This window comes from Oxyura jamaicensis, chromosome 15, assembly GCF_011077185.1.
Source record: "Oxyura jamaicensis isolate SHBP4307 breed ruddy duck chromosome 15, BPBGC_Ojam_1.0, whole genome shotgun sequence".
In the NCBI taxonomy this organism is placed as follows: domain Eukaryota; kingdom Metazoa; phylum Chordata; class Aves; order Anseriformes; family Anatidae; genus Oxyura; species Oxyura jamaicensis.
In genome coordinates, this window is record NC_048907.1 from 8,567,891 (window position 1) to 8,589,019 (window position 21,129).

General features: G+C 45.0%; 1 protein-coding gene across 2 annotated transcripts in view; it reads left to right on the forward strand.

Annotated features, from left to right (window-relative positions):
* Window positions 1–6: 6 nt before the first annotated feature.
* SPECC1L (sperm antigen with calponin homology and coiled-coil domains 1 like) overlaps window positions 7–21,129 on the forward strand; it is a 69,945-nt gene continuing 48,822 nt past the window's right edge. Inside the window, exons 1-4 of one of the 2 annotated variants that reach the window (XM_035341141.1) lie at window positions 7–59; window positions 12,455–12,644; window positions 18,164–18,323; window positions 19,291–20,924. In XM_035341141.1, coding sequence (XP_035197032.1) covers window positions 12,492–12,644; window positions 18,164–18,323; window positions 19,291–20,924 — 1,947 coding nt within the window. In that variant the 5' untranslated portion in view covers window positions 7–59; window positions 12,455–12,491. Of the gene's footprint in view, window positions 60–553; window positions 709–12,454; window positions 12,645–18,163; window positions 18,324–19,290; window positions 20,925–21,129 lie in introns of those variants that run through there. The other variant, XM_035341139.1, reaches the window with a different exon arrangement.

The window sequence follows — 21,129 nt, forward strand, 5'->3', positions numbered from 1 at the left end:
CGCTCCCCTCAGCCCGGGCCCGCGGCGCGCAGTCAGCGGGGAGGAGGCGGCGGCTCCCGGTAAGCGCCGGGCCCACACGGCCCCGAGCCCGGCCGGAGGTGGGGGGGGGGCTCCTTTGGCGGCCGCGGCGGGGCCTGGGGGGCGGGCTCGGGCCGCGCAGCCCCTCGGCGCCGCGGGGAGCCCCTTCCCGCCCGGCCCGGGCTCCTCCTCCCCTTCCTCCTCCTCCTCCTCCTCCTCCTCCTCTTCTTCCTCCTCCTCCTCCCCCCCCCCCCGCCCCCCGGGGGCCCCCTGGCCCCCCCCGGCCGGGACAGCCCCGCCGCCCCCTCCCCGTCGCCCATTTTGTGCCCGGCCCCCGGGCGCCGTGAGGTGACGGCCGGCGGCGGGGGCGGGCCGGGCGCGGGGCGTAACCGAGCCGCGGGCTGCGCTCCCCGGGCCGTGTCCGCGGGGGGACAACGCGGTGCTGCCGCTCCGGGCTTCCCTCAGCATCCCCCAGCCCTGCCGGGGGGGGGTGGCTGGGCCGGGGGGCCGAAAAGCTGCTGGCGTGGGGCAGAAATGTGCGCTGCTTGCGGCTCCTCTGGGAGAAAATGTGGGGAAGAGCCGCAGGTTCGGCCGGAGGATGTAGCCTGAGCAAGCCCTGCTCACCCCAAAAGCAAACACAGAGCCGGTGCTTCCTGCGCGTTGAATGGTATGGACTTTGGCTGCTGTAAGGTAGGCGAGCTGAGCCCAGTGGCTGCTTGCAACGCGCCGCGGGTCGTAACGTAGTCCGGTAGCTCAGAAGTACAGTTCCTCCTCTGATTGATTGTAATTAGGTAGTAGCTAATAAAAAGCGAAAGAGCACTTAATTTTAAACGCTCTGAGATTAAAAGTGAGAAACCGAGATCGGAGTATTCTTCTGCAACAGTGTCACTTAATTTTCAGTTAGTGGAAAAATCAGCTGCTAGGCTGCTGGGTGGTGTGAGGCAAGAGAAAGGAAGGCGTAGGGTTTCCAGATGTCTTCGTATGTCTGAAAAAGCACGTCTTTTTTTTTTTTTTTTTTTCCTTTATTGAATACAAGACATGGTTGTGGAGAACAAAACATCTGAGTTGTTGAAACTTATCCATTTTCTGTCAAATATGGTGCCATCTAGTTAGACCCTGCAGTCTGTGTTTCTCAATTCTTTTATCCGCTCGAGTCGTGCAGCAATGTGTGGATGTGCATTTTGGTTTGGACATTGATAAAACATTGATAAGATGTCTGCATGCTCACTCGAGTGGTAAGAAGGGCTGTTTTATTAGAACCTGGTGATGGTGGAGCATCCCAGTGGGCAAACCTCTGCAGGGATCTGCGGTTCTCATGGACTGCGCTTTGTGCTGCACTTTGCCGCGTAGCAGCGCGGTGCTGTTCCCCCTTCCCTTCCCTGTTCAAAGGCAGGATGATCCCCGTGGCCTTCCAGGCACGCTGCCAAAGGCAGCTTCTGCATCAGGCCTGAGGAGAGGCTTGCACGGATGTTCTCCTTAATGGCCACTATGCCCATGGTAGCCCATCAAAGACGACTTGGGTGTTAGGCTGAGGTCTGGCACGTGATCTTTGTGCTGGTAAATTGTTAGCTTGGTTACTGGCGTGGCTGTGCCAGGGCCGCCAACATCTTCCAAAGTGACTCCTGGGCATCACACACCAGGACTTCTCCACGCGGGTGTGGGACACGGCCACCCTTTCCTGGACAGGGCAGAGGGAAGGGTTTTGGCTACACGTCACAGATCAAGCTGTGCAAGTTTTCCTTTGGAGTGGAAAACGATCTCTGGCCTCTTTTAATTACTAGTGTAGGCATAACCAACGAGTTTGATAAGTTTCTGTCTAAGTTCATGTTGGAATTGTTATTTTTATGCTGCAAAAATGTCATTGTACATCACCTATTACTCAGTACAATTAATATTTTATGTATGAATAAATACATACTAACAAATAACACGATGAAGGGAAATAAAAGTATGCCCTTTTTGCTCTAGTGGTACCATGAGAGAGAAAAAAAAACACGTTCTGGAAATTTCTTTCACTAATGTACTTCAGAAGTTCTTTTTTTTTTTCCTTGATCTTGCAGCCTTAGAGCCTGTCTTGCCAACTAGGATCCAGTTTTAGGAACGTATAATGCTATTAATACGACAGAATCCCTGTTGCTCAGTAGGAAAAACAGCATAAGAAATGTTATGCTTGTACTTCCCGACTTGAAAAATCACCCCATTTGATCTTATTTTTAGTCTTTATACTGAAAAAGGGAAAATAAGCGGGTGTAAGAGGCTGAGTTATATGCTTAATCGTAGCCTGAAGTGACTAGTCACAAGGAACATATTACTTGTTTCTTTTGAGCTTATTCCAACTGAAACGATCAGAGACAGCCACCATTTAGAGCCCTTACCAGTTCCACGCAGCCAGCAAGTAATCCTAGGATACTATCTCTTAGCAGATAAATAATTCATCGTTAGGGTTTTCACACACATGCATGATTTTCTTGGGGAAAGAAGACTCCTTTAATGTAAGGACACTGGAACTTTTGATCTTTGTTGTTGTAAATAAATGTCTCAGGATAACTTAATTTTGCAAAGAACAGACACAAAAGGCAGAACCAGCAGCTTCCAAAATGACAGAAAGGAAGAGTAGTTCATAACAAATGGTGAAAATGATTGAAGAGAGACTTTCTAAGGGGACTTTAAAAAGTCTATGAGGTTTCAGTGCCTTAAAATAAAAACTTAGAGCTACTTTTTTTTTTTATTACTTATTAAAGGGTAGTAAATCTGCTTACTCAAAATTTAAAGAGAGAAAATACGAGAGACACTTTATGTAGGAAAATAAACCGAACAACTACCTTCCAGTATTCAGGCAGCGTTAAAAGTGAATGTATTTGATGACATCAGCCTGCAAGTATTGGTATTTTTCTGATGCTGAAAATACCTTCTGGACTTTGGCCGTTTACCCGGTGTAGCACGCGTATTTTGCACGTACACATGCGATGAATAACGATTTCCGATGGGGATGCATTTTGGGGGGCCGTAGAGCTTGACCAAGAGGTTGGCGTTCTTATAGCACTCCCTGAAAGTTTCTGTGTGCTCAGTACAACTCGCTATGCGATCTTAATTAAAAGCACACATGGTGGGTTTGGCAGCGGGAGCCTTCTTGAAAGTTCGGCTGCAGAATTTCTTTGCTGTGTAAGAGCTGGTGCTGGAGAGAGTCCTGCAGCGGGCTCCTCTGCGTTGCTGGAACGTTGGCGGTGTTCGTATGGACAAGCCTTAACTGACACAGGCACGCTTACGGGAGCGAGGTACCGGAGCCTGGCTTCTTCCAGTTAGCCGTAGGATTTCATTTATTTATTTTCACCGAGTTGCCAAGTTGTACTGAGCTCAAAGTTTATTTTAATTAGCAAGCTAAATGATACTGAGATTTGATAATGGGTATGGATTTAAAGTAGTATCTGTGGTGCAGATTTTTTTTTTCTTTTCAGACATAGGTTTTCCTTTTTTTGGTTTGATTTTTCCCTAAAATGTACCCGGCATTGTGAGTAGTTAATGGTCAGTATTTCATTTATGTCCCTGTAGAAGTTGATGTGATTGCTGCCACAAAGAAATCCTGTTGCTGAGGAGCTCTGCTCACTTGAACTTCTTGTTTTGCTTGTTGTTTTTTTTTTTTCCTTTTTCTTTTTTCCAAAAAAGAGATCTATGTCATAGTAATGGGGCTCATTTTATCTGCAGTCGCTGGTGTGAAATGGACAGTTACGTGTGGATGCGTTAAATAGGTATAGTTGCTGGAAGTTGTCATGAAATTTCTTGACTGATGATTTGTAAATGTGATAAAAATAATGACAGAGATGTCAGTGTAGACTTCTTTATTACAAGACTGAATCTTGCAGGATAGAGGCCTTCAGTTACCGGTGAAGGCAGCAGAAATGTCCTTATTCCGAATTGCTTAAATGGGGATGGTCGCCTTTGCGGTGGAAGGGTCTCCACTTAAGATATCCCTAGCTGATCTTAAGGTATTTAAATGCTTCAAATTATTTTGGTTAGCTGGGGGGAATGGGAAAACTCTTCTGAGGCCTTCAGCCAGACGTCAGAGGTTTGCCACGGAAAGCGGAGGTGCAGGAGCTTCTCCGTGAACTACCGTGGAAGTGTTTCACCAAGGAGAGTGCTGAAGCGCCAGGCGCTTGCCATTCGGTGGTGTTTCGGCTCGCCAGCAGTCACATCGGCTGGGGATGCCCCGCTGATGGGGGCCTTGCAGCGCTTTGGCCGGCTGCAGCTGCGCTCCCTGTGCAGAGCGCCTCGCTGCGCTGCCGAGCACACTGTCCGGGGAGGGGGGACTCCGTGAGCTGGTCAGTGTTCACCCACTTCCAGAAGGCTTGGAACAAAACCGTAGAACAGAAACAACGTCTGATCCTCTTCTGGGCGTGGGGGAAGAAGAGTGGCTGCAGACTGGGGACTCCAACCTGCCCCAAGCACTTTTCTCCTCTGTGACTCAAATGCATGTCCCCAGGCCTCCACTCAGAGGTAGGTAAACGCTCCTGTCCCGGTGGTACCAGGCTGTTTAGGAAGGATTTGCATGCAGTTCTGTCTCATCTCTGCGTTGCAAGCCTGAAGGTTTCAAAACGAAGTGATGAGTGTGCTGCCGTCGGGTCTCAGAGACGAGGAGGACGTGGGTCGGAGCACAGACCTCACGCCTACACGCGGCTGGTCTATGCAGCTGGTCTTCACACCCTCTGGTGGTCTCTGTTTTGTCTTTTGGTGCTTCTCTTTTCTCCTCTAGCTTCTCGTGTGGCTCCACAGAACAGTGAGACATGGGGTGTGGTGGCTGGGCACCAGCGAGAGGCTCACTTCCACCAGGATTGCTGCTCTGCCCAGCAGCCTGAGACTGAATTAAAACCGGTCTGGGGCTACTGTCCTCGACGGGGTGAGTCTTCCTTGTTCCCAGTTCCACGGTCCCGCTGCTTCCTTTGCATAATGCCTAGCAATTATAAGGTGAGTCAGATCAGTCCTGATCTGATGAAAAACGAGCTCATCCAAAATGAGTTACGATCTCCAGAAACCAGGGAGAGGACTGAGGAAGGGGTGGGACTGTCTCTCTTGGTGGCAGGGTGCAATTAAATTATTTTCACGACTGGCTTAAGCAATCCCCAGAAGACACTTCCCTCCCCAGCCTCTGCAGGGCTGGCTTACGGGTGGGCTGTTCCCACCAGGGCCGTTCCCATCGGAGCCATTCTCTCGATCCAGCCAAGACCAGGACGGTCCTGGGCTGGGAAGCCAGCTGTGAGCCCCTGGGGGCTGGGAAGGCCTTCAGGTGATGCATCTCTGCATGTCCTGCTCTACTTTTCTTGGGGCAGTGCCTTCAGGAATGTTGCCAGACCAGGGCAGTGGTGAAGTGGACGTGGTGAGCACTCGGTCACCTCCCAGTTACGGAAACGCAGGCAGGAGAGAACCACCACGATGGGGCTGCATTAGGCAGCAGCTGGGAGGAACAGATTTATAGCCGTAACCAAGCTGGAAACTGGTTTTGCACAAACTCAAGACTTGGTAGAGTATTTTGGATGAACTTGGGATCTGGTCGAATTCATTCGCTTCTCTTACAGGTTTTTCCTGTAAGATACTTGTGCTGGGAGCCACCGATGCAGCTCCTCAGACAGCTCATTGCACATAGCTTGGCGTTCTCTGTCCCCCTTTTTCTAGTGGGAGCCACCGCACTGCCTTTTGTCCTTCTCCCGACAGCCTTCGTGCTGCAGAAGGCTTTGCTGCAGCTGTTAATGCCAGAGCTCGGCTGGTTTGAGCAGAGAGAAGGGAAGAGGCCACCAGTGGTCACCTCCTGCAGCCTGTGCTGTTGGGTCCGGCTGTGCCAGAGACGAACTGCACCGCAGTGAAATGTCCCCTGAGCTAGTCACGAACCGCACCGCAGTGAAGTGCTGCCCACTGAGCCAGTCACCTGGAAACAAAACGAAGCTGTTGTGTTAGTCCTGCACCTTTTGTTGTGCCGTTCTGCCAAAGGCTGGGCTCTTAACAGAGCTCCTTGCTGCTCTTGAAAGTACTTCCTTGGCAGCAGGAGGAAAACCTCCACGTGTGCAGGGGAGCGTGATTGTTGGTTAAAGAACGTGATTTATACCCAAGGTTACATGGCCAGAAGTGCCCCTTTGTAACTGGAGGCTCATTGATTTCTGTAATAACAGCTAGCTCCGGAGCATGCCGGGAGTGATAGCAGATAACTGACCTGTATCACTTTTCAGACCAGCTGGTTTTGTAGTTATAGGTGGCCAGTCCTTAGGCCAGGAAGTTTGTGTTTGTTAATTTATTTCCCCATGAAACGTACAGTGCCCAAATAATAGTTGTACTTTACTGGATACTAACCTGAGGGTTGTACAGAGAAGGTTGGAATTCCTGCAAAGTCTGTTGGAACCTCTGGCGCCTGACACAGAGGTGTAACTGCTCTCCAGGAAGTAGCTGCCTATTGCATCATCAGCTCACGCACAGCTTAAAATTGGGAATTTCACAAAAAGGTTTGAAAAATGACAACACAGCCAAAACTATTGTACTAATACGCTACCTATTGTATTCCCTCCTTCTGTCCTTTATCGTGCTCTGCCCACTGCAGCTTACAGCATTGGAAGGGACACGCAGGCCACCACCTTCACATACAGGAATATTTGTTACCACTGGGAAGAGCCGGTTGTATTTAGCTGATGAACAGTGTTTTCCCCTCAGCAGCGGCTTGAAATAACGTCTGTTTAAAGTAGGAGCTTGAAAACAAGACTTCATTATTTAATTTTGTTATGAAAAGGCTTTTTTAGAGCACGCTTCAGAAGCTGGGAGTCCTTCTGTAGCTGCTCCTGTCACTTGTCTGGAATGTGAAGCGTTGCAACGGTTACACATTGCTCACAGCAGTTAAAGTCCTGCAGTTTTCTCCAAACAAGGAGCAGAGGGATTGAGGTACATCACAGCCAATTCTTGCCCAAAGCTCTCTTTTTTTTTTCCCTCCCTTATGTTTTAAAAGAAAAATGGCAATAGTAAGCTTGAAAACAACGAGGAATAAGTATAAGGCAGCTTAAAGGTAGAATTCTTTTTTGCAATTCCATGACTTGCAATGGAAAATTCTAGCCTCTTTTGAATTTTTAAGATAGAAAGTAATAGGAAAAAGTTTCCTCTCTAAATAACTACCTACAGCAGTTACTCCAAAATTGTCGCACCCGTAAATCACTGACATCTTTCTATTTTCCCCGTGGCATAAGAATGTAGCAGGAACCGCCCTGGCGGGAGCAGGGATCCGTCCCACCTGGTGCTCCGGGTCCAGCCGTGGCTGCGGGTGGATGCAGAAGGAAAAAGCCCAAAGCCCTCTGTCCTCCCTCGTGCCCTGGCTGCTTCCCCACCGCGGGGACTTATGAATGCCCTCCAAGCCTTCTGGGCTCTGGCTGTGCAGCATCCCTTCAGGGATTTCTCTTCCTTGTGTTGTCTGGTCTCCCACACGTGCTTCTTGCAGCCGCAGCACCCTTTCATTCTGCACTAAAACACGGCTTGTTTTTCTTAGTTTGAGCCTGGCTCTTACTTCAGTTGCTGCTCTTTAGCTTCAGGAGCGGAGGAGGCGGTCAGCAGGCAGCCCCCGCCCGCCTTCGCGGTGCCACTGGGGCTCGATAGGCCGTTTGGCGTATTCACCATGAGGTGTCTCATGGGAGCTGTTAGGTGCCTTTGATCTTATTTTTGCCCCTTGCTGGACCCCTTTCAGGTATGTAAGAAATCCTTTTTCGAGGTTAGGGGATCAGAACCGCACGTACCGATTGAAGTGGGGGCAGACGGGCAAGAGGTGGATTTGCTGAGTGCCACGTTTGCTTTATGGCTCTGTACTACATCCCCAACAGTTCCGGGAATCGCTTTACTCTTTCGGCTTACCCCAACCACTGTGCTGATGCTTCCATCGAAACACCAAAGTCTTGCTGAGCAGTTTTGGTCAGTTCAGAGCCTATTTTTATAGGAAGCTGAGGTTGCTCTTCCCCAGGAGGCAGACACCTACATCTGATTTTACTTGCTGCTTTTATTTAGTCTCATGTCTGATTCCACACATTGTCCTCTTGCCTTTGTCACCCTAAGTAACCCTAGCATCAGCAAACTTCCATCTCCCTGGAAATGGAGCCTCGAATCCAACTTGAACAGTAAAACACACGCACTGCTTGCTCTGGGCTGGTGGAACCCAGTGGTTAAAGGAGTGTGTTTTCGGAAACACTGAGCAAGGGGCATCGCTGCAGCGTGTGTGTGCAGCTTGCAGGCTGCCTTGGAGCTGGGGACGTTACGAATGCAGCAAACTCTGCCTTGTGGTGCGGAGCTTATTTCGTGGTCCAGGCATCGAGTTGCTGGCAATTGTGCTTTCTTGCCTGCGGAGGCTTGAAGAAATTCTGAATCTGTATTTTAGAGGAGGCTGAAAGGTTTAGATTGCATAATCTTTTCTTCACGTTTCTGCCTTTTGGGACTGTGGAAGTGGCCTAAAAACGTCATTCCCTAATTATGTGGGCAAAAGTTGTCAGCCTAAATACATCAAAACCAAAGAATTTGTACAAATAGAGAGTGAATATACTGAGTGTAGTGAGTCTACTGAGTCCCCTGCTCTTGGGTTTGCAGATACTTTCCTCTGTGTTCTGGATATCTGTTTTCTTAATTTTTTCCAAAAAGGCTTGTTATCCTCAAACTTTTGGATCACTTGTCTGTAGTTTTATGGATTTCTGGAAGGAGTTTCTGAGATTATTTGAATTATTATTATTTCTTAGTACACCCAAATTTTTTAATAGGTGAAACTGCTCGGTGCCTCTTGATGGAGCATTTTCAGTGAGCGGCAAGAGGCCGGTACTGCTTAATGCTCTCTCACCTTACAGGCACGGGGATCTTATTTTTCTGTTGTAATTAAGCCTTATCTTTGTGACAGCAAGATTTGCATAAATAAGCTTATTAAATAATGGATGAGGTTAAAATGATCCCAGGAAGAAGTCACCCCTGCCACCACCTCCAGCGCCGGGGTTGCTGAAAGCCCCGGGCGTGCGTACGAGTAACCCCGCCAGCGCTTGGCGTCGCCGGGGAGGCTGCCTCAGCTCAGCTTACAGGGAAGAGCAGAGCCGTGCCATTGGGCAGAACGCTTTCAAATTATTATTTATGGAGCCGTGCTGCTCTCGGTATAAAACGTAGGGCTGCTTTCCCATGCCTCACCAGAGCAATGGGAGCACGCTCCTGAGCCTGCCCGGCTGCCGTTTCCTCTGCGATGTGCGCTGTGGAGAGAGAGACCTCCGGGAAAGGATACAGGTTAGAGGCAACGGTTACACTGCGGCTCAGGAATGCAGTCTTTCTATCTGATAGTTTGGGCTTGTTTTGGCTCTTTTCCAGCCCGATTAATTCCGTAATTGGTATTGTAATGGCAGCATTAATCTAATGTGTCACAGAAACGTCTCGTGTCTGGTGACAGATCGGTGTTTCGGTTAGCGGTGCGGCGAGGTGCGCTCCCCCAAGTCTCTCAGGACTCCCATGGAGATGCAGGTCTTAATGCCACTGCAGCTTTCTAGTCTTAAACTTCGCCTATGTTCTTGGTTTTTGGGTGGTGGTGGTGGTGTGTTTGTTTTTTAGAGGTGGAAGGGAGCGTGTGGAAAGGCAAAAGAAGTCTCTCCTCCTCTCTCCCTAGGGCACGGTACAAGCTACAGGTCAGTATGCAGTACTGGCTCGTTAAAACACCGGGGAAATAATATTTCAGCTCTGATATGAATTATTAGTGTTGGGTGGTAATCTTCAGAAAATTTAAGTTGGCTAGTGAACATTTTATTTTAAATGTAGCGTTGGGCAACTGCTCTATGCTGAGAGCCACATCTGCTGCTGGTTCGTAATGCTGTGCGTTCCGAAACAACGCTTTCTCCTTTGGGAGCGTGATGGTGGTCCTCGTCTGCAGTGCTGCTTAGGGCTCTTGAGATACAGGGTGAAGTAGGCTTCTCTCCCTTATAATTCAATGATATCGGTGTCTGCTTTCAGTACTGAAACCCTTCCTTTTTTTTTTCCTTCGTGGAGAAGGAGGGATGGGAGAAGTTTGCACCAGGAGGTTACACATTCACCTAGGAGCCCGAGTGAGCAAACACTTCTAGAATCTGTCAAACTAATTGATGTCTTGTTCCTGTTCAAGGGTAAGGGTCTGGACTCATTTCATTCTTTTTTGCAGTTACTCAACTACAATTACAAAGTTGTCCTCCAGGAAGAAAGTAACTATAGGAGCTCAGCCCTCTGGCAGAAACAGAGGGGCAGGGGTACTGACCCTCCCTGTGCTCTAGGCTCTTCCAAGTTGGAGTTTCAGTCAGCACAAGAAGTCTTTTCCAGTGTCAGGTTTGGGGATGTTTTGAAGGCTGTGGTGAAACATTAGGATTACCCTTAGTTACTTTGTTCAGTTTCACTTATTTCTATCGCTTTGCTCTGGGTGACATCACTGGATGCTAGGGGTGATACCGCTGGATGCCACTGACCGAGTGGGTCACATCCTGCCCATGGCAGGTCCCTTGCAGGTCGCTTCCAGCCCAGGCTGTTTCGTGACGCCGTGCCCAGCCCCAGCCAAGCCTCTGGTACCATTTGAGAGCCCTCCCCTGCTGTGGCACTGCTCTGCCTGCCCTCAATTGCCCTGCATTTTTTTTTGTAGTCTGTAGAGTATTAAAACTGTCCTTGGTTGTTAGTAACAGTGCCAGCTTTACCGAACTCCCCATCCTCTTTGGTCTTCCCAGTTCTAATTCTCAACTGAATGATCAAAAGCACATGCAAGTTCTTGAATTTTAAACATGAAAAAAGCAAGAAATGTAACTGTGGCAACTTACCTATAAAAATTAGCGTAGAAATGTAGAAATATTTGTGTATAGCGGTGCTTTTTTTAGTGTCTCATTTCAAATAATCTGTGTTATTTAATATTCTGCGAAGGCGTTCTGGTTACCAGTAGCAGGATGGCAGGACTGGTGCATTTTTGACATTCTGATGATGAAATTACAGCAGCGGACAACACAGTTCTGTGTTGGTTCATGACAGCTTTCAGAGCTAAAGGGAGTCTGGAAGCTATAAACAAATATTTTCAATGCCTTAAAATGAGACTTCTTGTTGCTTGTGTTAGTGGCACGTAGGGGTCTGAAGATGCAAAGCTGGAGTTTTACTGACTTTGAGAAAAATGAGGTTTAAAATATGCTTGTGTGCAGCTGAGGTGGTGCTGGGGAGGGAGGAGCGTGTGCGGTGTAATTATCTTAGCATAATGAATTAGTCCTGATCACCGCGTTTGTGGAGCACTTCTCCTGCACTCAGTCATCAGGCTGTTTTTCATGCCTCGAAATGCTTCACTTCTTAAGAGATGGAAAGAAGTAGATGTGTTTTGTGTTTCTAATCAGCCACAGGATATGGGGCTCAGAGAAACCGGATCACTCGCTTCCATTCAGGGTCTGTCAGGCTGAAAGGGGAGTGGAAGTTTCCTCTCTTAATCTTCCATCCTTTGCCTTCTGATTGCGGGGAGATGAAGAAGGCAGCTGCCAGCTGTCTCACTCTCGCAAGAGGGAAGAAGAGCCCGATGCGTCCAGTCCTTTCTGTAGTCCGTGCTTCGAGCTATGGCTGCCAGCTCCTCTGCCCTTCCTTCGGCTGCCTTCTGGAACTAGCAGTTCTAGGGACAGCGGCCCTGCTCGTGTCTGCTGCAGCTCCAAGTTTGTGTAAAGCCAGCTTTGGTTTTGGTGCTTTAGTTTATTTCATCGTGGCTGGAATGCCGGTACTGACAGTTGTCTGCTGCTGGAGAACACTTGAAGGCAAGGAAGTAAAGGCACGCGAGTGTCCTGACTGCAGACTGCGGACCACGCTGGGTTCCTTCTGGTTTCTTCTTGGAGATAGTCCTCATGATCATCTGAATAGTATCACATCTTGAATTCAAGACACGTGAATTCCCATGTGTTCATTAACGTGACTTCTAATAACAACTGATTTCAGGGAATCTGAGTTTTTCATCTTTTAGTTTTTATATAACACCTTACTCTGCAACTGCTGCTACTCGGAGTACTTTTGTTATCAAGCTGCTGGTAATCTTTTCTCAGATCCAGTGTTGTTGGTAGTCAGTCTGTTGCCTGAATGCTCCCACAGTATTTTCTTTCCCACAGTCAGAAATAAGGAACATTGCAGCCCTAATAAGCCTTTCTTTAGCTAACGAGTGAGCTTAGTAACGTGGGTCACTTATAAAATATCCTTGGTTCGGTGCCATTTGTGGAAAGAGAACTGGAAATAAATAAAATTTCCAAAAAAGATCCTTTTTTTAAAAAGGAGAAAAAAAAACAACGCAACAGCAATAAAAAAAGAAGTTGGTCAGTCACATATATATATGCATGCTGTTTGGCTCTAGTTTGTGGTCCTTACTGCTGTTCTGAACTTAGTGTTATAGAACTATGTTGTATTTTGTATGTGTTGTATATTTAACGCTTCTTTCTGTTTGCAGATTTGTTTGTAAATGCATCATAAACAGACAGCCCAGAATGAAGAAAGCAAGCAGGAGTGTTGGCTCAGTGCCCAAAGTGCCTGGAGTAAATAAAACTCAAACAACTGAAAAAAACAAACCAGAGAACGGCTCCTCACTGTCTGCAGTAACAAAACTCTCCAAAACCGGGACATCAGCATCCCTTTTGAAGGTAATAACTAACAGGACATTCTGATAATTTGTAGTTTTGACTACAAAAAGTTAATTTTGACTACTAAAGAGTTAGGAGTAGAATTTTAAGGCATGTCTTTAGTGCAACTTAGGCTAGAGATTTGTTACGCAGGTAACCGGGGGGAATATGGCTAGCTACACAGCAGTGGGCAGGGTGATAGGATCTTGTGTGGCATTGGTGCTGTATTTTTCACGTTGCAATGTGTGATATGATGATGGAAAGCAATATACTTCGCAGAACTTAGTTGTTCTGCAAAAGGAGCAGCGTGGAAGTTGCGTCCAGATGAGTGTTATTAGTGGTGTCATGCGTTACGCTTGAATGGTGTGTCAGCGACTAATGGGATTTGATAAGAGCTATGTACTAATTCTGAAAAAAGAGCTAATGAGTTATTTAACATGAGAAACTTCTTGACTTCAGTGATCCGTGTCAGGTCAGCACAGCTGCATTCTTCTTGCTGTTTTGGGCTTTCTTTATGTGAAGTATTGCTTGGGCTCAATTTGCACAAGTTGGTTCTTGCTCCTAGAACAGGTTCAAAGGTAGAGGTTTTCTCTTATATTACCAAAACAGGGCAGTGGATTTAGGAGCGTATGGTTTTCAACAGCCAAATAAAGTAAGACATAAGTTGATTTTTTTTTGCCTTTTTTTTTTTTTTTTTAATAATAATAATAATAATACCTGGGAGCATACTGTGCTGGGTTGGATGATGTTATGAGCCTGCCTGGTCTACCTCCTGCTCCTGGCAGGGAAACGTGGCTGGACTCACCCCCTCCGGCTGTTCTGCAGCCCAGCGCGCAGAGCTGTGGCAGTTCTGCTGCCCTGGAGCGAGCCAACAGGACAAGCAGAAGGGCTGGTGTCTGCAACTGGGGCCGGAGCCTCTGTCAGCTACAGGAAGGCAGATAGGCTCTTTAAATAACTGGCACGACCTAGAATTAAAGAAGTGGTAATAGTTGAGGTCTTCTGTAATAGCTATGCAGAGTTACCAAAGTCAAAAGGTGTGTCCCTTTCTTACAGTCTTGCTTCTCTGTTATGGTTAATGGTGGTTCATGTTGCTGCTGATGAACTTGCAAGCCAGGTTTTGACTAGATTTTTCTCCCTGAGTCCCCCTTCTACCCCGCCATCCAATTTTGCTTAACTTGAAATCATCTTTTGATGGTTGTTGACACTACTCATTTTGCATTTCTAGAAACCTCCCAAAGAATACGGAAGCAAAAATGCTTTGTAGTGTACTTACTGAGTTTATGTGATACCTCTCGGTGAGGTAAAGGAGGAGGATGATCTAACACTACAGAAATTTGACCCAGTATGCTTTCACAATTTCACTTCTTATATTAGTAACACTTCTGGCAATGCTTGGATGTTGGATTAGAATTTATGACAATTTTTTGTTTGAGGTACAATAAAATTTTTTCCCTTAATTACTAAGACTTATCTCTGCTTTGTGTTACAGCCAGGCTTACTCATACAGCTGGATGTCTTTTACTTGTCAAGCTGCTGTTGTGCCAGCTGTGTGACTTAATGACAACTTTATCTCCTTGGAGTGTTCCGTACTTGCACAACAAAGTTAGTTGCTTATGTTTTGGGGCTTATAGATACTGTCAAATCACATCTATAATTCCTGGCTTGAAAGAAATGTCAATAACCAGTTGTATTATTTTTAAAATCATCTTGCACATAGTGCAATATTTGATCTTGTCAATGAAGCTTTTGGCATATTGTTTTCCTTATAGAAAGAAGCTTTCTATATGTCTGATCTTCTCTCAGACATGATGAGTTAGTGTGTGTTCTATAAATTTCATTTAATATCCTGGGGAGGGGGGAGAAGCATGGCTGGCAGTAGATAATTAGTAACTTAATTCAGTCCCCAAAATAAGCGTGCCTAGAGATAAAACAAAAAATTCGGGTTGGCTATTGAATGAAAGGCAGCTACTAAGAAATAGAAATAGATGGGTACAGTACTATCCCAACCTTACATTCAGCCAGTAATAATGCTGTGCAATTAAAAATGACTTCCTAATTACAGCATGTTTTTTTTCTGTCTCCTTCATGATTCATCCGTAGGCAGGTGTTTAGCTGTGGGGGGACCTTTTGGCTTTGAGTTGTTCCATAGATTTGTCCTTTCCTGGGGAGTTTCCAGAGTTTGTGGACAGTGAGTACAGGAAGAAAGTGTGAGACCTACCCTTCCATACAGCGGAATACTGTTCCAGGGGTTGGTCTGCCTGCTTTGCAACGCCTGTATATATATTAATGACTGGTTATATATCAAGGAACTATTTCAGAAGCTTGTTGCAGTTAGTCTTGGTTTGCCCAAGAGTTTGGGAGATGTTCAGCACCTCCTCCCCCCCCCCCCCCCACGTGTCATTACAACAGAAGGTTAACTGCCAGGCATTTCTAGTTTTAAATCTGTCAGAAAATATTTTGGGCAAATAACAATGTGTTCTTATTTTTGAGATGAGTATTTTTAGGCTTTTTTAGCTAATGAGCTTCTGATCATGCTAACACAACTAATTAGACAGCCACTGTACTTCATGCAAATGAACTGCAAAATCCAGTGTCCCCGAGGAGTCAGGGTTTGGACATTGACATTTGAATATTAAAAATTAGAATGTGTTTTCAGTGTTCCTCTGTCTAGGCCACAGTGTTCTGTTTGAAAAATGCAGTAACTTAATTACAGATTGTTGTGAAGTTTACTGTTTGAAGCCCTCAAATACAGCAACAGCGAGCATCAAAGAAAATCCCACGTAGGAACAATTATATAGGTATATATGTAGATACGGGATTTGAATGAGGTGCAGTAAATAGCATATACATGTTGAGAAACTAACATGAAATGAATTAATAGAGGTGACCATTCAAGTTTCATTGTATTAAAAGAATAAAGTTGTGGAGGGAAAATGGTATATTAATTTTAGAATTATAGGGGGGTTACTTTTTATACAGAAAATCAGCATAGGTCTAGATGAGCACTTATAATTAGGTTTTCTAATTTTTCAGATTTTTAAAGAAGGCTTTTTATTGCTAAGTAGGATTGCAGTGTTTTCTGTAAATGGGAGAAACTGTTCTTCCTTGAGAAAGCACTGTTTGATAAACATGTGACATTGAGTTCCGTTCCAGTAAAAATACTATAAAAATACTTTGATTTCTAAAGTCGAGCACAGTTGCTCTTATGAGTGTATGGAAGAGAGCTGCTGGTTTGTAAGTTTTCCAGAGCTTTGCTAAATAGTTTTCTCTGCCAAGAGTGTAGCGTTACAGGTTTGAGAAACTGTTTACTAACTGGCTGCGGAGGAGGCTGTGCCTTCCAACCTAGTCTGGAGATGGGGTATGTGTTAGGCAGAATAAGAAGGGCTGTTTTAAATCCCTTTGCTCAGCAAGAAGTGGAGGTGACTAATGTCAGAAAGTGTGTGTTTTATGTACTGTTGTCTTTCTTCAAGCTGAGTCACATCTTGACCTATTTGGCTTGATAACATGTACTTGTACTATAAGCGTCTGAAGCCTTAATCTAATTTCCCCGCTCTTTTAACAAGGTAACAATGCTGACATGACAGCTCATCGCCTGAACTCTCTTGTTTGCCGACTGATGTCAGATTCAGTAGAAAATTAGAAAAGGCACCGATCTATGTCTTTCTGTAGTACACTGTTCTAGGTGACAGTTGCATAACAAAATGGTTTTCTTCCTGTCCCCATGCCCAGAAAATGAAGTTTAGATTAGATTCGTCTGATTGGATTACAGGTTACGGGATTGCCAGCCGGGGGCTGTTTGTGTTGGTGTTTGCTCCCCCCTCCTGCCCGCAGAGCTTTGCAGACCTGGTAGCCCAGCAGCAGCTCCATCCTCCTGACTTCGAGCTGCCGGTCTGCACGGTGCAACCTCGTGGATCAGGCAGTGATCAGGCTCCTGGGCAGAGGGAGCCCTTTGGAAGGGCTTTGGCTAACGCAGCGTCGTGTAGCAGTGCGAGGAGAAAAGCAGAATGGAACAACAGTGGCTCTTTTGTAGCAGAAAGGCATTTTAAATGCACATCAAAATACAGTTTTGGAGTGATAGGTTTTCCTCCAGCCTTTCCTGATCCACTTCAGAGGGCTGTACCACGTCCTACATGATTGAATGAAAACACCTTTGTCCTAGCAGATTTTACCCTTACTGATACCTGCTTCTGTCTGATGATTATCTGTCTAATGACTGCATGCAGAACAAATACGTTATCATCCCAAGCTCCCTTTTGTTTTGCAGCTGCTCTTTGTAAATGGCACAGATCCCAACCATGACCTTTGCACATCGCTGTGATCAATGTTGCTAACTGTTCTCAAATTCTCAGCTGTAACTCAGCTGTAAAAAGCGTTAGAATGGTATGAGAGGCATTGGTTTTAACCGTGTAACTTCTTTCTTAATGTATAAAATCATGTCTGGCACATAGTCTTTAATCTAAATATGTGTGTAAGCTAGAAGTTACAAGCCTGCAGAATTTGGAAGTCATTATGTAAAGCAACTGGTTAGGTCCTGAGCACTACTTCTTAGTTGGGCTCTGAGACTTCAAATGTTTTATCCAGCTGAATAATACAGTCACTCAACACAGATGCTTTCTTTTAACTTCTTTGTCCTTATAATGGGAAGAATGTTTAGCATATTTTGATTGTTTCTCCATTTAACAAATTGCATTTTAAAGAGCGGTACAGTCTGCCAATTCGTACTTAGGAACTTAGAGTTTTTAGAGTTTGCTTTACAGTGAAAGATGTGTTCTCTGTTTGGGAATCTCTGTTTGGGAATCTGGCTCTTGAGGTCCCTTTGCTTACTCTTGTCACATTCCAGGCAGCTTTTGTGGCTAACAGTAGTTTCAGGAATGATGTTGGGAGGTCAGACAAAAAGTTCATCAACCAAACATCCTGTCTCTAAGAGTGCCTCATAAGGAGCATGAAAACAAGGCAAGGATATGTGGTGAGGGTGGCTCTTCCCTTCCCTCCCCTCTGAATTCTGTCCTTGTTTCTGGTGGTTTGTAGCTTACCATTTTGAGCTGGAAAAGGTATTTTATTAATCTTGGATTGATTTCTGTTGTTTGGTTTGGTTTTTGTTGTGAACTTGCCCACCAGAAGACACAGGATCATACTCTCTTGAAGGTCATTATGGTTACTTCCTGGTATTTGCTGGTTTAGTTGCCTAAAAATAGTGTTCATTTTTATAATTAAGGAACCTTTCAGGCAAAATTCAGAAGTGTTCGGCTGCGTTATTACTGTGATTTCATTATTGTTTTTTCCCTCTTGGTATTAAAACATTAATCATTCCCTGTGTCTGGGAGAGGGAAGGCAGTTTCTATGGTCAATCAATCGTATGTAAGTAGTTGAAGTTCAATTTCAACTCCCCTACTGTGCAGTGCATCTACACTTCACCATACTTGACACAGGGCTAGTCAGATACGTACTTGTTAAACTTACGGAATCTTTACCAGGAGTAATGTCGGCTATGCAGACCTCTCTGCCAGCTGTCTTAAAGCCACATCTTGCCTTTCTTTCAGACTAAGAGTAACGATGACCTCTTAGCAGGGATGGCTGGTGGCGGTGGAGTGACAATGACCAATGGTGTCAAGGCAAAGAAGAGCACTTGCGTATCAACAGTGTCTTCAGCTGCAGGGACAACCATGAACAGTCTGGAAAATAAGCCTAAAACAGTTGGAGGTAAATGGATATATTGGTCCTTAAAGAGAGTAGTTGGGTAGATTTTTATTTTCCTGCTGTGTAGTGTGGATCCAAACTGCCTAATGAAGTAGTTAGTAAGGCCGTGGTCAAATTAAATACCTTCTCTGCTTTGGCTTTGATCCTCTTTTTTCCTGTTTTCTAATATTGTAATTGCATCTTTGGAGGCTGCTCCTTTTAATTTTTTTTAGTACTGATTATGTAACTACTGTGTAATACCAGACAATGTAATTAATCTACAGAATTATAGTTTAATTTGTCTAAAAAAAAATAATAATAAATCCATGGCACAGGCATTAAAATTTTAAGATGCGATTATTTGTCACAGTCAACGTTTTGAACATTCTTGATTGTTTTATAAAAATAGAGATCTTTGATAAGCTGTTCAGAAAAGTACAATTACTTAGTATGTTACCAATACACATGGAAATATGTCTTGCTTTCTGTTGCTGTGTTTTGGATTCAATAATGCTTGCAAAGCTATAAATCATCTGGAAATAACGGTAATTCATCCTCTGTATGAAATGTGATGGAAAAAAATCTTTTAATTTGGAGAATCACAGTAAACAATTCATCTCTTAAAAGCTTGCATTCAAATCTACTGAAAAGAGAAAAACTTGAACTTTCAGGAATAGTACTGCTGTACTTCCTGTACAATTTGTCAGGAACTTTTGAAAACAAAAAACCTAGCAACTCTTAAACTAAGATGTGACTCATTTTCAAAATATTGGTAAAATACAGCAACTGGAAAAGCATGCATCAATTAAAATATAACTGCATTGATTCATAAGTAAGATCATTTAAATGTTAACTGTAAATTTATTTTATGGAGTGTGTTTGCCAGCATGGTTTGAAAAAACAGCCACTGTAGAGCTGATACAGAATACACAGTCTTATGTTACAGTGCTGCATTTTAAATCAATATTCTTAAATTTCAAAAAATGTACAGGTACAAGTTCCACAACTAAGCGTAGCACTTCATCTGGAAATAAAGAATCAAGCTCTTCTAGAGAGAGAATACGTGATCGTTCCCGTGTAAGCCAGAGTAAAAAATTACCTTTGACTGGACAGGGGACCAATGATACGGTACTGGCAAAACGTTCCCGTAGTCGCACCAATCCAGAATCGGATATTCGAATGAGTAAGTCCAAATCGGACAATCAAATCAGTGACAAAGCTGCATTGGAAGCAAAGGTGAACGATCTTCTGACATTAGCAAAAACTAAAGATGTGGAAATCTTGCACCTGAGGAATGAACTAAGGGACATGCGTGCCCAGCTGGGACTTAATGAAGATCAAGTTGAAGGTGATGAAAAATCTGAAGAAAAAGAGGCCATTGTTGTCCATCAGCCAACTGATGTAGAGTCTACGTTGCTACAGTTACAGGAACAAAACACTGCCATCCGAGAAGAGCTCAACCAGCTGAAGAATGAGAACCGAATGTTAAAAGACAGACTGAATGCATTAGGCTTTTCTTTGGAACAAAGGCTGGACAACTCTGAGAAACTCTTTGGCTATCAGTCTTTGAGTCCTGAGATTACAGCTGGCAACCACAGCGATGGCGGTGGTACTCTGACGTCTTCAGTGGAAGGTTCTGCCCCTGGATCAATGGAAGACTTGTTGAGTCAGGATGAAAACACTTTGATGGACAATCAACATAGTAACTCCATGGATAATTTAGACAGTGAGTGCAGTGAAGTTTATCAGCCACTGACATCAAGCGATGATGCCTTAGATGCTCCATCATCTTCAGAGTCTGAAGGTGTACCGAGTATAGAAAGGTCTAGGAAAGGAAGCAGTGGCAATGCGAGTGAAGTGTCCGTAGCTTGTCTGACAGAACGGATACATCAAATGGAGGAGAACCAGCACAGTACAGCTGAAGAGCTCCAAGCCACACTTCAAGAGCTTGCAGATTTGCAACAAATAACACAAGAGCTAAACAGTGAGAATGAAAGACTGGGAGAGGAAAAAGTAATCCTCATGGAATCTCTGTGCCAGCAAAGCGACAAGTTGGAACACTTCAGCCGTCAGATTGAGTATTTTCGGTCCCTTTTAGATGAACACCATATTTCATATGTAATTGATGAAGATATGAAAAGCGGTCGCTACATGGAGTTAGAGCAGCGTTATATGGACCTCGCAGAGAATGCGCGGTTTGAGCGAGAGCAGCTGCTAGGTGTTCAGCAGCACTTGAGCAACACATTGAAGATGGCAGAACAAGACAACAAGGAGGCCCAAGAAATGATAGGGGCATTAAAAGAACGGAATCACCACATGGAACGGATCATTGAGTCAGAGCAGAAAAGCAAAACAGCAATAGCATCTACCTTAGAGGAGTACAAAGCCACAGTAGCCAGTGACCAGATTGAGATGAACAGGCTGAAAGCTCAGTTAGAGCATGAAAAGCAGAAGGTGGCTGAGTTATATTCTATACACAACTCCGGAGATAAATCAGATATACAGGATTTGCTGGAGAGTGTCAGGCTGGATAAAGAAAAAGCAGAGACATTGGCCAGTAGCCTGCAGGAGGAGCTGGCACACACTCGCAATGATGCCAACCGGCTGCAAGATGCCATTGCTAAGGTAGGGTTTACATCCCGTGCTTTAACATCACCCGTATATCATGACTCTTACTGTTGAACATTGTAGTTCCTTCAGAGGTAAAGGATTAGTGACAAGGTTAACCATATTATGGTATGGTTAGGATTAGTGACTCTTCTTAACTTTTATTATAAAAATACTGTAGGCTTTTTTTTAAAAAAGCACATGGGTGCGTTCAGCCACAGCA